Raw genomic sequence first — 16,020 nt, forward strand, 5'->3', positions numbered from 1 at the left:
AAATATGAGTGTGTTTAAACTGCTTTTTTTTTTTTTTTTTTTTTTTTTTTTTTTTTGAGACGGAGTCTTGCTCTGTCACCCAGGCTGGAGTGCAGTGGCCGGATCTCGGCTCACTGCAAGCTCCTCCTCTCAGGTTCACGCCATTCTCCTGCCTCAGCCTCCCAAGTAGCTGGGACTACAGGCACCTGCCACTTCGCCCGGCTAGTTTTTTGTATTTTTTAGTAGAGACGGGGTTTCACGGTGTTAGCCAGGATGGTCTCGATCTCCTGACCTTGTGATCCGCCCGTCTCAGCCTCCCAAAGTGCTGGGATTACAGGCTTGAGCCACCGCGCCCGGCCTTAAACTGCTTATTATAGTTCAACTCCATTTTTATAGGAACTTCGTTTCCACCATCAAATAAAAATTCAAAGTAAAAGTAAATTCTAAAATTAAATTATTTACTGTTTGTAATAATGAAGTAATAGCCTTTTCTGGAGGTTTAGTTTTCTTACTAACTAGACTATGTACAACACTGGAGGGAAGAGACAACATTTCATTCATTTTGGAGGCGAACTGTATGGGTTTGTTGGTATAGCTAAGAAAAAGGCTGGATATCTGAATTCTCAAACTACGTTCATATCTTGGTTTTATTATAAGTTATATCACAATAAAGGAATCTATTTAAGCCTTAGTTTCTCTCTGTATGAAATTCCAACTACTACTACTAGTTTTAAAAAAATAGTTGATGAAAACACAAGTTAACTCAGTTACAAATAAATTGGAAGATGCGATGAGATAAATTGTTATTTACAAAATGTCACTGCCTTTCCTATAAATAAAACTAGTAAATTTTATAAAAGAGGGACAGGAAATGTGTGTTCATGGTATTAGTCTTACCTTAGCCATAGCTTTCAAGAGATGTTTGACATCTCCAAGCTGTCGGTTATGACCAGTGAGCACAGTCTTTATATTATCAACCAGATTCTGAATTGTTTCACAGACCGTTTCTATCTGCTGCTCTTTCTCTGTCTGAATTGCCCTCTGAGTAGACATATCCTGGGTCAACTGTTTGTGTGCTGACAAAAGCCATTCAGAGCTGCCAATAGGATGTTCAAGACCAGTGTCCTAAATAGAACAAGCATTTGTTTGACTTCGAGTATCAGCTGAAATAATGAGTCCTTTCTTCATTATCATCATCAAAAGATATTAGTAACTCAAGCTGACACAAAGAGAACCTCCATTGCTATGTCATGAATTAATTACCTACAAGTTACTTAACAATAATCTCAATTATCTCAAAAAAGATAGATGAAGATTTTTACTTTCCCTGCATAATCACACAGGTTATAAATGCTTAAAGTTTAAGACCTGAGAAATACATTTGGAACCACAAAGATGACTGGCAATCCAGGTCCCTAAATTCTAAATAACTCTTCGAGATGAAATGTGAACTTCCTAACATACAACTTTAAGCTTTCTGACCAAATATAAATGTCAAATTTGCCAACTTACTATTTCTGGCCTTCTCTAACCTTTCAAGCATTCATCTTCCATAAGCCCTCTTTCTCCTGCTCTATGTTTTCAGTGCATCAGAATCATTTGCTATATACCGTCTTTCTCCTCCATTCTAAACTTTCATAGTATTTTGGTTGTAGCTCTGAGGAGCCTTTATACTTTCTCATTTTTCATATTTTTAAATATATAATATGTTTCTGGGAAGGGGGGCGGCTAAGAAAATAATTTAATCATCACTGTCCCCCCCCGCCCCCATAACAACCTCTTACATACAGTATATTCTCAACAAATGTAATCTGAATGTATATATTAAATTGATTTTGATAGTATAACGCTAGCCTTAATTTAATCAAGTTTCCTTCCACCAAGACTCACCACTCTCTGTAATAAACGAAGCTCTAACTCAGACACTGAACTGTTAAACTGTGATGCAAATGAACACATCTGCTGACATCGCTTGATTAGTTCAAATAACGCCGCATCCAGGTTTAAGGCTTCTGCAGTTCTTGTTCGTAAACTTTCAAAATGAATGATATTGCTGCAGAGAAAAGTGACCTGTGAAGACAGAAATGGAACCACAAGAGGAGATGGGGGGAAGGTGGGAAAGGGAGGTGGCAATTAATAACACGAAAAAATACTACTTTCTCATTTTGAGAATTCAGGACCAGAATTAGTGCTGAAAATGTTTGGGAAATAGACCAAAACCTTATAAAGGCTGTAAATAAACGTACATTTATATTTATACTGTTAGGTCTGAGATGGCCAAAAGCACTGACGAACAATTAGGTAAATGTATCTTCTACATTACTTACTGTTTTTACATAGAATATTTACTTCACAATAAAGCTGTTATCATATTTAGCTGCAATTTGTGTTACATCCACAATTCAGAAGACACTTCCGTCAGAATGTTCCCCTTCTGCTTCTATTCTTGCCTAACTTATCTGGCAATATTAAGCTCATCTTAAAGGTATGATTAATATTGTGGTGGTTAGTTTTTTTTGTTTGTTTTCTTTGAGACAGGGTCTCCCCTGTTGCCCAGGCTGAAGTACAGTGGCTTAACTATGGCTCACTGTAGCCTTAGACTCCTGGGCTCAAGCAATCCTTCCGCCTTAGTCTCCCAGGTAGCTAGTCTTCCAGCTGGGACTAGAGGTGCGTGCCACCATGCCTAGCCAAAAAAAAAAAAAAAAAATTTATTGGCCAGGTGTGGTGGCTCACACCCATAATCCCAGCACTTTGGGAGGCCGAGGCCAGCGGATCACCTGAGGTCAGGAGTTCGAGACCAACCTGGCCAACATGGTGAAACCCCGTCTCCACTAAAAATACAAAAAAATTAGCTGGGCATGGTGGCAGGTGCCTGTAATCCCAGCTACTTGGGAGGCTGAGGCAAGAGAATTGCTTGAACTCTGGAGGCAGAGGTTGCAGTGAGCCAAGATCACACCACTGCACTACAGCCTGGGCAACAAGAGCAAAACTGCGTCTCAAAAAAAAAAAAAAAAAAAAAATTTTTTTTTTTGGTAGAGACAGTATCTTACTATGTTGCCCAGGCTGGTTTCGAACTCCTAGCTTCAAGCCATCCGCCAGCCTCAGACTTCTGAGTAGCTAGAGCTAAAGGGACATACCATGCCCAGCTATGATACATTCTTAAATAGTTCTTAATAGGTATATACTGAAAAATTTATAGACAAAATTATGTACTATTTAGGATTTCTATTAAATACGGATGGAAAGGAGGATTAGGGAGTATGGGTGAAATAAGATAGGACTTAAGTTGAGCATTATTAAGCATTGGTGACAGGTATGAAATATGAGTATCATGTATTACTCCAATTTTGTACTTAGTCGAAAATGTCCGTAACAGTTTTTTTGGTTGTCCTCCCCCTGCCCAATCCACAGCCTCTTGACAGGGAACAAGACTTTTTTTTTTTTTTTTTTTTTTTTTTTTGGAGACAGAGTCTTGCTCTGTCACCCAGGCTGGAATTCAGTGGCACGATCTTGGATCACTGCAACCTCTGGCTCCCAGGTTCAAGCAATTCTCCTGCCTCAGCCTCCTGAGTAGCTGGGACTACAGGCACCTGCCACGACGCCCAGCTAATTTTTTTGTATTTTCAGTAGAGATGGGGTTTCCCCATACTGGTCAGGCTGGTCTTGAACTCCTGACCTTGTGATCCGCCCACCTCAATCTCCCAAAGTGCTGGGATTACAGGTGTAAGCCACGGTGCCTGGCCAACAGGGCACAAGGTCTTAAGACGTTTTTATTGTCATGTGGAAAAAATAATATTCAAAGTACCTTTCCAAATCTTTGAATTGCTTCAGTTGTATAAAAGAGAACCAGAGAATCTTAAATAAATATGAATTTAAAACCTCTTTATTTTTCAACAGAGGCTGAATTTATTTAATTAACATTTAAATGGGAGGCAGTAAAGGCCCAGGGAAATAACCTGCTGTAGGTTCAACTTAAGGCATGCCCTGAAAGGCCCATCAGTCCCTCCTCCTGGTGCTGTGAACCAAAATGTGGGCTCTCAAGCTCCCCTGATAACCCCACATATAATTTCCGGCTACTCATCTAATCCTGTAAGTGAATACAAAGATAGTGCGTGTAAGTCACAATACCTGACTTGCTCTTTGGCTCTCTTTAAGGACAAGATTTCTTCTTTCAGCTATCGTTGCTTCAAAATCTTGTAGTACAGGGGCCAATGCAGGGTTGGCACCACCTGCCCACTTGAGTCGCTGTTCAATACTTGCTTCAAGTGCTGCTAGCTTCTCCTATAAAAGCCAGCAGAATCTTGGTGAATGTATATGACATTCTCTACTTCCTATCTGTGGAGTATTTTATATAACACAATAAAGATTCAAAAGAACCAGGGTGGACATATGTAATTTAGAAAACAAAGCTTTAACAATCACCTTTTGGAATTAACCTTGATTTCCCTTTGAACATTTAAGGCCAAACATGTATGGAGAGAGAGGCAACAACTGGCTTTCAGTTTATTATCTTAAAATGTACAGAAGGAAGTTTCACTTTCATTTTAAAATAAAATGATCTTTAAAAAATAAAAAATCTGCTACACCAAACTCTTTTTTTTTTTTTCTTTTGAGACGGAGTCTCACTCTTGTCACCCAGGCTGGAGTGCAGTGGCGCAATCTCCGCTCACTGCAACCTTTGCCACCTGGGTTCAAGCGATTCTCCTGCCTCAGCCTCCAGAGTAGCTGGGACTACAGGAACCTTGTCACCGCGCCTGGCTAATTTTTGTAGTTTTAGTAGAGACGGAATTTCGCCATCTTGGCCAGGCTGGTCTTGAACTCCTGACCTCGTGATCCACCCACCTCAGCCTCCCAAAGTGCTGGGATTACAGATGTAAGCCACCACACCCGGCCACAATCTTGGCTCACGGCAACCTCTGCCTCCTGGGCTCAAGCCATCCTCCCACCTCAGCCTCCTGAGCAGCTGGGACAAGAGGTGGGTGCCACTATGCCCCAACTAATTTTTTGTATTTTTTGTAGAGACAAGGTTTTACTATGTTGCCCAGGCTGGTCTCAAACTCCTGGCCTCAAGCAATCCACCCACCTCGGCCTCCCAAAGTGCTGGGTTCATAGGCGTGAACCACCATGCCTGGCCAAGTTTATAAAAATAATGGTAAAAATCCATCCAGATTATCATGACAAGGAAAGTTTCATGTAACAAAGTTATCTGATTATTTATTCAACATTTCAGGTGGACACATTCACATTTTCTCTCCCCAACTCCCTCTACTTTCCTGCATGTCCATGTCTCTAAAATCATTAAGAGGAAGAGTTCATTCTTGTAAGTTGAAAACACATCTTTTCTCTGACCAATACACTGTAGAGAAAGCTCATTTCAATCTTCAAATGACTGAGCTCCAAAAAAGCTTCATTACAAAACTTTAAAACATCACAGAATTATACTTGATTTTATACTGCTATTAATTTACAAAAACAGAAAAATGTCAGTTACTACTGAGTACATGAAGTATAAAGGACAGACAATATAAAGATATATATAACTTTCATTAAGGCAAGTTTCTCTTATGTAAAAAAATAAGTAGAAGGATTATGTATACAGCTTTCAATATCCAGGCAATATAATAGTTCAGAAAAATATTCTGCTGCCTTAGGCATCCCAAAATTCCATTATCTATACAACATAAGAAATGCCCATGCTTCTTAGCTACCACTATTATTAAACAAAATAGAACTACTTATATACATTTCACAAAACAAATTCAGTATTCAAAGTTTTTCTAATCACCAGTTTCCTTAATGTATCAAGGCACAGTAATTATCAAGTTCATTAAAAACCTGAGATATTTAGTATGTTTCTACTCCTGGTTCAAAATATACCTGTTACTATAAGACTCAGTTACCTTGGAGGGTAAGAAATAAAAAATAGAGGCCGGGCGCGTTAGCTCATGCCTGCAATTCCAGTACTTTTGGGAGGCCAAGATGGGCAGATCACCCGAGGTCAGGAGTTTGAGACCAGCGTGGCCAACATGGTGAAACGTTGTATCTACCTAAAATTAGGGGGACATGGTGGTGCACGCCTGTAGTCCCAGCTACTTGAGAGGCTGAAGCAGGAGAATCGCTTGAACCCGGGAGGCAGAGGTTGCAGTGAGGTGAGATAGTGCCACTGCACTCCAACCTGGGCGACAAAGTGAGACTTTGTCTCCAAAAGAAAAAAAAAATATATATATATGTGTGTGTGTGTGTGTGTGTGTGTGTGTGTGTGTGTGTGTGTATAAATTAAAAGCAAAAGTGAAAAAAATTATGCTCTTCTGGCTTACAAACCAAGGACACATACAACAACAGAGCACTAACAATTGTAGCGTTGGTTATTTCTAAAAGGAAGATGCCCTGGAAGGAAGATCTGGCAAAACACACCTGAACTGTTGCAATAGAAGTTTCAATTTGGCTCAGGGTATGCAGTTTCTTTTTCATGCTGGTTAGGATAGCAGACCGTGGGGGAGGTGTGACTGACATGGCTTGTGGTCTATTGATAAGTAGATCTTCATGTTGCCACTGTTCAAAGAAAAAGAAATGTAATAAAATCAGCAGGAAAAAAGCATTTCGATAAATAAGGAAAGGGAGGTGCAACCTAGGACTGGTGGAAGAGAAAAAATCCCAGCTGCAGCCAATGGGAGGTAAGCAGGGAGAAGTAACAGAAAAGACACACTGAAAACAATCACATCCAGGTGAAAGTCTTCTTGAGGTGGAACATAGCTAATAAATTTCTTGGACCACTCACATGCAACATTTAAATAGTAATTCTGAAGATGTTAACTACAGTTAAGGAAATCAGAGCTTAAGGAAGTTAAGTACAAGTTTATATACCTAAGTCTGATTTGAATACAAATCCATCTCACCCCAAAGCCTGTGCTGTCATACATCATACATCCCCTAAGTAATTAAGGCCAAAACTAGGCTTCTAAAAACCATTTCCAAAATAAAGACAGATTTATTCCCAAAGCTGTTTATCACATGAGTAGGGCATCAAGGAAAATAAACTACTTTAGAAATAAAGACGGGAAGCACACCTACATATGAATGAATTCAACATTAAAAACTATATTTATGCCAGGCACAGTGGCTCGCACCTGTAATCCCAACACTTTGGGAGCCCAAGGCGGGCAGATCCCCTGAGGTCGGGAGTTTGAGACCAGCCTGACCAACATGGAGAAACCCCACCTCTACTAAAAATACAAAATTAGCCAGGCATGGTGGTGCATGCCTGTAATCCCAGCTAGTCGGGAGGCTGAGGCAGGAGAATCGCTTGAACCCAGGAGGTGGAGGCTGCGATGAGCCAAAATCACGCCATTGTACTCCAGTCTGGGCAACAAGAGCAAAACTCTGCCTCAAAAAAAAAAAAAAAAGCAGTATTTAATACAGATCATGCTTATCACACAGCCCTGATGGAAAGAAATTCTAAGGACACAAAACCATAGAGGATAAACGATCTCAACTATACAGAAGAGAAACAAGTATCACTGGGAAGAAACTGCCAAAACGCAATGGTGTGTTTGCACTGGGTTGGCGTAAGTTCAGGAAGTTTTAAAAAATTTTCTGTGTATTGTTTTATATTAATTTCTCCCGTTTTTCAAGTTTCCTACCTTGAGGAAAAACACATTATAATGAAAAAACTTACCTGAAACATGGCAATATGCAGCTGAACTCGCTGCAGGCTTGTCTTACAAGAAGAAATACTGGTTTCCAGCCTTCGCACCAAGTCATGCTTCTTCCAGGCAGTGTCATAAGAACTTGCTAACACGGTTGCCCTGTTCATAACCAACTGAGAGAATTTCCCAATCTGGATGTTATGTTCCACCGCTTTCTTACAGAGATCATCAACAGAAACTTTGCTTTCGGCACCAAAGTCCTTTGCCTCTACTTGAGCAATGATGTCTACACCCAGAGCACTGATAAAACTGCACAGTGTGAGTCCGAGGGCTTGGTTAGGTAGTCCTATCAAGAGCTGCCTCACAAAGTCAGCCGTGAATGCCTTGATAGGTTTGGCCATTTGGTCTTCACTGAAACAAGAATTTCTGAAAAGGGTTTTCACATTGACAATCTGTACAGGCCCATTCACAGTATTCTGATCTTCAAGTGAACTTGATCCTACAAAAAGGAAAAATTTCTTATAAAATATTTCATGAAAAAAAGTAATATGCCGTTTATTTATAGTATTTAAGGTGTCATGAATGTATAATTAAATTAAGCCTACTCTACCCTGCCCCCTTCCATAGTGCTACATAGCTAAAGCTAGCATGTTTACAGGTAGAATATTACCTGACAATGTTTTAGAAAAGGTACCACAGAGCCTGAAGAACTCCTTAATCGTCTGTAGTCTTTTTAGAAAGAAAATCTCTTCTAGCACCTGCCGGTGATTATCATCATCAAAAAAATTAACTTGAGTACTCCTGGCTTCCCTTATGATGTCAATCTTTCGCCAAGCTATAGGAATTTCCATCTTGTTCAACTATGTAAATGAAAGAAAACAAAGTTCATTTCCCCACTCTTCACACAACTGAACAACTACTTTATGGCACTTGCATTATTTTTAAATCCAAGTCCACATTTACCTTTTCAACTAATAAGCCGAAAGCAGTTTCAACTTGAGCAAACATGCCATCGAATGCTACCAAAAGCATCTGGCCAGCTGACATTTTGGGTGTTTCTTCAACTGAACCATTTCTTGGTTGGATTAATTCACCATACTGAGCATGTAGTAGTCTACAGGAAAACAAAGGGAGTTAAAACCTTCGCTGAAAAGTAATGCCTTTGGTAGGAACATAAAAAGTCAGTACATCTCACAGCTGCATGCGAACTCTAGAAAGCCTTCTGGCATTAAGAAGAAGTGTTATTAAGCCGGGTGCAGTGGCTCACGCCTGTAATCCCAGCACTTTGGGAGGCCTAGGTGGCCGGAACACCTGAGATCAGGAGTTCGAGACCAGCCTGGCCAACATGGAGAAACCCCGGCCAACATGGAGAAACCCCGTCTCTACTAAAACTACAAAAAAATCAGCCGGGTGTGGTGGTGGGCACCTGTAATCCCAGCTACTTGGGAGGCTGAGGCAGGAGAATCACTTCAACCTAGGAGGTGGAGGTTGCTGTGAGCCAAGATCGCGCCATTACACTCCAGTCTGGGCAACAAGAGCGAAACTCCATCTCAAAAAAACAGGAGTGTTATGATGATAAAATGGTATTTCATGTCAACCACAATAGGATTTCAATGATTCCAATTCATTATTAATGACTGTTATGTGATTAAATTTTATGCAAACTTGAGTGATTAGTCTCACTTTTACACACAAAATATGAAATAATGTAAAATCCCATATTGAAAATGTCAGAAATCACACCATTCTAAAGCTGGTGGACCTAGTAAATTGTCAAGTATGTTCACAATACTACTGTAAGATACGATACAACAAACTCTACTTGCTGTTTTGGGTATACTTGGTTTTTATGCACATTTTGAATGTAAGGTCTTCAGAAATTCACCCCTCACATTACCATTAAGACTTATATAGTGCTTAAGTATCGGGGCACTATATCTTACCCCACACACACACACACACACACACACACACACACACACACACACACACTATATCTTACCCCACACACACACACACACACACACACACACACACACACACACAGAGAGAAATCATTCCAGATGGCTGGAACTATTGAGAATTTTTAAGAGAATTAAAAATGTTAAGCTACCAGATAAATGTCTAATGGAAAAATTGCTGTAAGATGGTATGAGATTTTCCTTGAGATTACCCAAAAAAAGCTTCTCTGAAACAAGGCACAGACAGGCTGCCATAGATCCAGGCACAAAGCTTGTTACCCAAAGTACACATTTAGGTAAACATTCCTCTGTATGAGGATAAGGCGAATCCAGATAGGATATTAAGAGAGAGAAAATGAAGTCTGAAATTCAGTGCAAAACAAGATGTACAGATCTAGCATTTAACTTTTTAAATACTGCTAAAAATTATATGATAAAGCTGTTCTACAAATAATCTAAATCGCTACTTAGCTAATATTTGTTTATGCTATTAATGATTACACTTTTTCTAGCTGGGCAAGGTGGAGTACGCCTACAGTCCCAGCTACTCGGGAGGCTGAGACAGGAGAATCTCTTGAACCCAGGAGGTGGAGGCTGCAGTGAGCTGAGATCGCACCATTGCACTCCAGCCTAGCAACACAGCAAGACTCCATCTCAAAAAAAATATATATATATATGAATATATATTTATGAATATATATGTATATATTTCTTATTCTATGAATATAACCACTCCAAAGAAACATGAGAAATAGGAAATTTCTGAATGCAGGATAATTAACATTAAGGAATTATTGCTACTTTTTTCGTGAAATAATGACACCACAGTCAAGAAAAATAAGATCATATATATATATACACACACACACACATACATACACACACATATATATACTTCTTGCATTATTAATATTTAAGAATTAAAAAAATATTTTCTTCAAAATAACTAGGATAGTAAATTTAAACCAGACTAACCCAGTGCAGATAATTACCAAAGGTGGGGACATGGGGTTCATTAGAAATCTATTCTCTCTACTTTCTTGTATCTTTGAAATTTCCCATGGGAGGAAACGGTGCTACAATTCATTTCTGCTCTCTCAATTAGACTTTTTTTGTGAATTAGACATTGGAATGCCAAAGAGGCCCTGAATCACTAGGGACAAAGGAGCTTAGGGCTTAGCTCTGCATACAATGCATGCCTGGAGGAACTGCCCAAACTCTACAGATTTCAAAGTCAGATTGCTTTTCTGGACTAAGACGAAAAATACTATATTCAATTAGCTAAAACAAACTTATAATATTTAAACTAATTTAAAAGTATTCACCTGAAATGAGGTGTATACTCTGTTAGCTAAATAAACTGTCTCAGGTGCCTCCACAGGGTTCTACAAGATGGCTTAAAAAATATCATGTTTGCCTGTGTGTATGTACATGTATGTAACCACAAGCACTAAAAGGATATATGTATCTATGTGACTGAACTATACACTTGCACACACGCACACACACACTAAGTGAGTGCATATATAACTAGTGAAATCTGAGTAAGCAGTGTGGACTATATCATTGTCGGTTTCATAGTATTGCTATAGATACTAACATTGAAGGAAGGATGAAGCATGCACAATACCTGCCTGCACTTTTTTTTAAAGCAACTTCTTGTGATGTATAATCATTTCAAAATAAAAAAGTTTTAAAAAGATATGTGTATGAGCATTTATAAGTAATTATACCTGCTCTAAAAACTAAAAGTAAACTTACGGTAAAGAGCTCAGAATCCCTTTCTCTGGCTGTCCCATCTCTTTTACGAGGAAACGGCACAGCCAGCATTCACTTGCCTGGCAACATCGATGTAATGAGCATGTGTTTCTTCTTCCAGTCCCATAGCTGCATTTCTTAAGTAGGCCTGAAGAGATTCCACTAGAGTCTGCAGGGGAACGCCATCGGTGGTCTGCTCAATAAGACCGTCCAGTTCATGCAGCATACTTTCTAACGTGTATTCCCCTTTCATTAAACATCGAAGTGCTTCTGGAAATATGATTTGCCGGAAATTTGAATTCAATTCCTATAAATAAATGAGAAAAAAAATTTTAATGTTTTCTGAGTTTAGCTAAGTTACATATTTGGAGACTTAGAGCCATATATTAAGAGCAAACGTATGTAACTATGCCATCAACTCATTCATGTAAGTACATCTTTTGTTTACTTTTTATTTCTACTTTTAAAAATTTCCTTTTTAAATTGTTTTGTAGTCGTGTGAAATTTTTCAGGAACTATTTCAAATGACTTTAAAAAGTTATATAATTAAACATTCCTAGGATGATGTACCTTAAGAACAAAAAGAACTATCCTAAAGTCTGTTATATAATGTTACTAATTTTTAGGAATCATATTTCCAATAGTGATATTAGTATTGTTATTCTCTTTTTGGTTTGGTTATAAGTGGCTTCTATTTCCCTTCAAAAAAAGGTCCTATCAAGGTATAATTTGCCCATAATAAACTGCACGTTTTAAACATATAATTTGGTATACTTTGGTACTTGCATACACTCATGAAACTGTCACCACAATCAAGAAAATCAGCATACCGATTACCCTACAAGTTTCCTCCTGACTCTTTTTAATCTCTCTCACTCATACTTCTCCATATCACCTCCTCTACTTCCAGGTAAACACTGATCTGCTTTTTATCCTATTATACACTCTCCATTTATAGGGGTAGAAATGTCTAGCTTTCTTTACTCAGCATAATTATTCTGAGAGTCATACATGTGGTTGTATGTATCAAGGGGTCATTCACTTTAATTGCTAAGAAGTATTCCATTATGTGGATGTACCATATTTTATTCATCCATTTGCTTATTGATGAACTTTTGATTTGATTCCAGTTTTTGACTACTACAAATAAAGTCACTATAAAAATTCAAAAAAACGAAGAGCAACTGTAACCAAGTTACAGCTATAAACCTCACAATTATCTTTCCTTTAAATGACTGGCTGAGCAACAAAAGTGGAAGTCAAATTGTTTTCCTGGATTAAAGAGATGAGAAAGACAATATTCAGTATCTAAAACAAGCTAATATTTAAAATAAAAGTGCTCACCTGAAGTGAGGTATACACTCCATTGGCTAAGTGAACTGTCTCAGACGCTTCTATGGGGTTCGGGATGTCTAAGTCCTGTGGCACCAGGTGGCACTGCTTCAGTAACTGAACCAAGCAGGTGACGTTTCCGCTCATACTGCAGAGTTCCTCCAAGAACCAGGCTCCATCCCGAGAAGTCAGATCAACCAGCTGTTCTCCAGCACTTGACGCTGCACCTTCCATCATCAGGTTACGCCTACAAGAGATAAATATCTGTATAGTGAAACTTAAATGTATACACAAAACAAGGTAATTGGCCGGGTCAAGGCCATGCCTGTAATTCCAGCATTTTCGGAGGCCGAGGTGGGTAGATTACTTCAGGTCAGGAGTTTGAGAGCAGCCTGACCAACATGGCAAAATCCCATCTCTACCAAAAAAATACAAAAATTAGCCAGGAGTGGTGGCACACACCTGTAGTCCCAGGTATTCAGGAGGCTGAGGTTGCAGTGAGCCGAGATCGTGTCACTGCACTCCAGCCTCGGCGTCAAGAGTGAGACCCTGTCTCAAAAAAAAAAAAAAAACAACCAAGATAACTAAAATCTGAAAAGCAAGCAAGCAGCTGTAACACTGGGCAAGACTAAGGAAAGCAAAAGAACATTTTAGGTTTGGGATTAAAAATAAGACACAGGAAATGGTCCAATATGAAGCTGGCTAACTCACCTTGTAAGGGTACAAAGGGCAGAAATAATAACACTTGCTAGACTCAAAGATCCTTCTTCTCCATTCTCATGAAGGAAAACTTTAATGCAACGTTCAATTTCTTTCAACTGATCTTCACAAACTGGCACAGTGACAGCTTCCTGTTTTAAGCGTTCCACTTGTCTAATAAGTCTGCTGTTGATGTCTGCTGCATACCGCTGCAGGGTCATTTCAGTGGCAGTGATGAACTGACACACTGTTGGGGGTGGCTGGGGAGCATACTGCATTTCATATCTATAAAAATAAGAAAGAGGTGCTTGTTTTAACACAACCACCCCCAACATACAAAAGAATATTGTATTTAATCCTCAAACCAACCTTGAAAAGTAGAAATCATTATTGACATTTTACAGATGCTTAAGCAATTTCCTAAGAGGACTTGTTGATGACCGTGACAGAATCAACATTTGAGTCCAGGCACTATGGCTCATACCCCTGTAATCCTAGCATTTTGGGAGGCCAAGGCAGGAGGATCGCTAGAGCTCAGGAGTTCGAGACCAGCCTGGGCAACATGGCGAAACTCCATCTCTACAAAAAAATATAAAAATTTTTCAGGCATGGTGACACACGCCCATGGTCCCAGCTACTTGGGAGGCTGAAGTGGGAGGATCACCTGAGCCCAGGGAGGTCGAGGCTGTAGAATACAACTTTGCTTCCACACCCAACAAGAAATAAAACTGGCCAGGCACAGTGGCTCACACCTGTAATCCCAGAACTTTGGGAGGCCCAAGCAGGCAGATCACGTGGTCAGGAGTTCAAGACCAGCCTGGACAATTTAGTGAAACCCCATCTGTACTAAAAAGACAAAAATTAGCCGGGCGTGGTGGTGGTGTAGCTCCAGCTACTTGGGAGGCTGAGGCAGAAGAATCGCTTGAACCTGGGAGACAGAGGTTGCAGTGAGCCAAGATCATGCCACTACACTCCAGCCTGGGTGACAGAACGAGACTCCGTCTCAAGAAAAAAAAGAAAGAAAGAAAATTAAGCACTATCAACTTACTTCCTGTAGAGCTCTTGACAACGCTCTACTGTGGTGTTACAGATGAGCTCTTCCATCCAGGTCTTCCACTGTTCAATTCGATGTTTCTGAAATATGGCCTTTGGATACTGCAGAGCCACGGTTGCATAGTGATGCAGTTGTTCCAGACAGCCACGGAGCACAGAGCGCCTCTGCTGCAGGAGAGCACCAACCTCCCCCTCCAGCTGCTCGCACTGGCTAATCAAGTGGGCCTGGCCAGCATTCTGCAGAAAGGCTGTTGCTGGCACGTAACTTGGAGGACCTTTTGGTAAAAGACAATATTAATCACAGTAAAACAGTGTCAAGTCAGCTGTCACTAAAAGCAAGCACAAACCAGGACCCCACACAAAAACATGACTATAAAACTCAGAGTTTCACATGTGAATCTATAATAAGTCAACCCATACCAAGGTCCATTTGTGTGCTTATCTCTTGAAGTAAGCTTGCAAGCTGTGTTGCTTCTAAATTATTGAATGCAGCCTGATAATGTGTTATCCACTGTTCAAATTCATTCAGCTTCACCTGGATTGCTTCCTGAACAGCTCTTTGCTGAGTCTGTAGTTGGGTGTGTTCAGAATACCTAATCAGGGGGACACAAACAAAGTCAAAAGATTTACTGATGTTTTCTTCCACATTCCTACCCTGGAATGTGCTCACACATGGACTGTCCGGTATGCTCCTTGTCCATCTTGAGGGCCCCCTTCGAATGTCCCTTACTTCTCTGTTTTTCCTGACCCTGTGATTCTCTCAACTATGCTCACGACATTTTAATTAAAACTACCACATCTGCCAAGTTTTGGGTTCCCTGAAGGTTAGAAACTGATGCTTGACAGATCTTTGTAATCTGAGAGCCTCACGCAATGCTTAACACTTTCATATTCAACTACCCTTTACTGAGCACTTGCTGTGTATAAGATTCTTTCAGTTAACCACCCTATTTAATACTTAACTCAGTGAGGTAGATGAAGTAGCTGCCATTGTACAAATGAGTAAGGACGCAGATACAATAATGGTAATAAGAAAACCAAAACCCAGATTTTCTGATTCAAAGTTTTGTGTTCTAACCACTACACCCACCTATCTCCCATAATTAGTCATTCAAACAATTAAGTTAAATAAAATCAAAGAGGAAAATTTCAGTGAATTTTTGTTTACTAACACTTTGAAGTTGCAGTCGCTGAGACAGCTTTTATCATTTACGTGAGTTGTTACAGTAATTCTAATCCCTATTGATAATGTTTATATAAATATGAAAATTCTAATTAATGGCACATATTTAGAAGAATTCAACACTGTTTTAAACCTGTGTTGCAGAGTGTGAGAAGGATGATCCACCCCTTCAGCTCCTTCTAGAAACTCTATTTCCTCCAGTAGTTTGCCCTGCAGTTTTTCCACATCTGTCAGTTGCTCCTGCAAGCTTAGGTATTCATCTAAGCTACTGTCCAACTTGGGAAGCACAATCAGCATCTCATCTCTATTCTTAAACCAGTTCACCTGTAAAAAGATATTGCAATTAGGAAGATTCTTACAGGGCCTATTGTGAGACATGACAGCATCAGAAAAACAAAACTCTACAAAA

General features: G+C 39.6%; 1 protein-coding gene across 4 annotated transcripts in view; it reads right to left on the minus strand.

Annotated features, from left to right (window-relative positions):
- Positions 1 to 16,020, minus strand: part of SMG1 (SMG1 nonsense mediated mRNA decay associated PI3K related kinase) — a 113,674-nt gene that overhangs the window by 10,070 nt on the left and 87,584 nt on the right. For all 4 annotated transcript variants that reach the window (XM_065537654.1, XM_005591347.4, XM_065537655.1 and 1 more), the window contains 13 exons: positions 15,745 to 15,935; positions 14,849 to 15,021; positions 14,424 to 14,703; positions 13,388 to 13,660; positions 12,689 to 12,923; positions 11,425 to 11,651; positions 8,589 to 8,739; positions 8,296 to 8,485; positions 7,655 to 8,124; positions 6,394 to 6,531; positions 4,108 to 4,260; positions 1,870 to 2,049; positions 877 to 1,104 (listed from right to left, as the gene is read on the minus strand). In XM_065537654.1, coding sequence (XP_065393726.1) covers positions 877 to 1,104; positions 1,870 to 2,049; positions 4,108 to 4,260; positions 6,394 to 6,531; positions 7,655 to 8,124; positions 8,296 to 8,485; positions 8,589 to 8,739; positions 11,425 to 11,651; positions 12,689 to 12,923; positions 13,388 to 13,660; positions 14,424 to 14,703; positions 14,849 to 15,021; positions 15,745 to 15,935 — 2,889 coding nt within the window. The remainder of the gene's footprint in view (positions 1 to 876; positions 1,105 to 1,869; positions 2,050 to 4,107; positions 4,261 to 6,393; positions 6,532 to 7,654; positions 8,125 to 8,295; positions 8,486 to 8,588; positions 8,740 to 11,424; positions 11,652 to 12,688; positions 12,924 to 13,387; positions 13,661 to 14,423; positions 14,704 to 14,848; positions 15,022 to 15,744; positions 15,936 to 16,020) is intronic.

Source organism: Macaca fascicularis, chromosome 20 (assembly GCF_037993035.2).
Source record: "Macaca fascicularis isolate 582-1 chromosome 20, T2T-MFA8v1.1".
In the NCBI taxonomy this organism is placed as follows: Eukaryota; Metazoa; Chordata; class Mammalia; order Primates; family Cercopithecidae; genus Macaca; species Macaca fascicularis.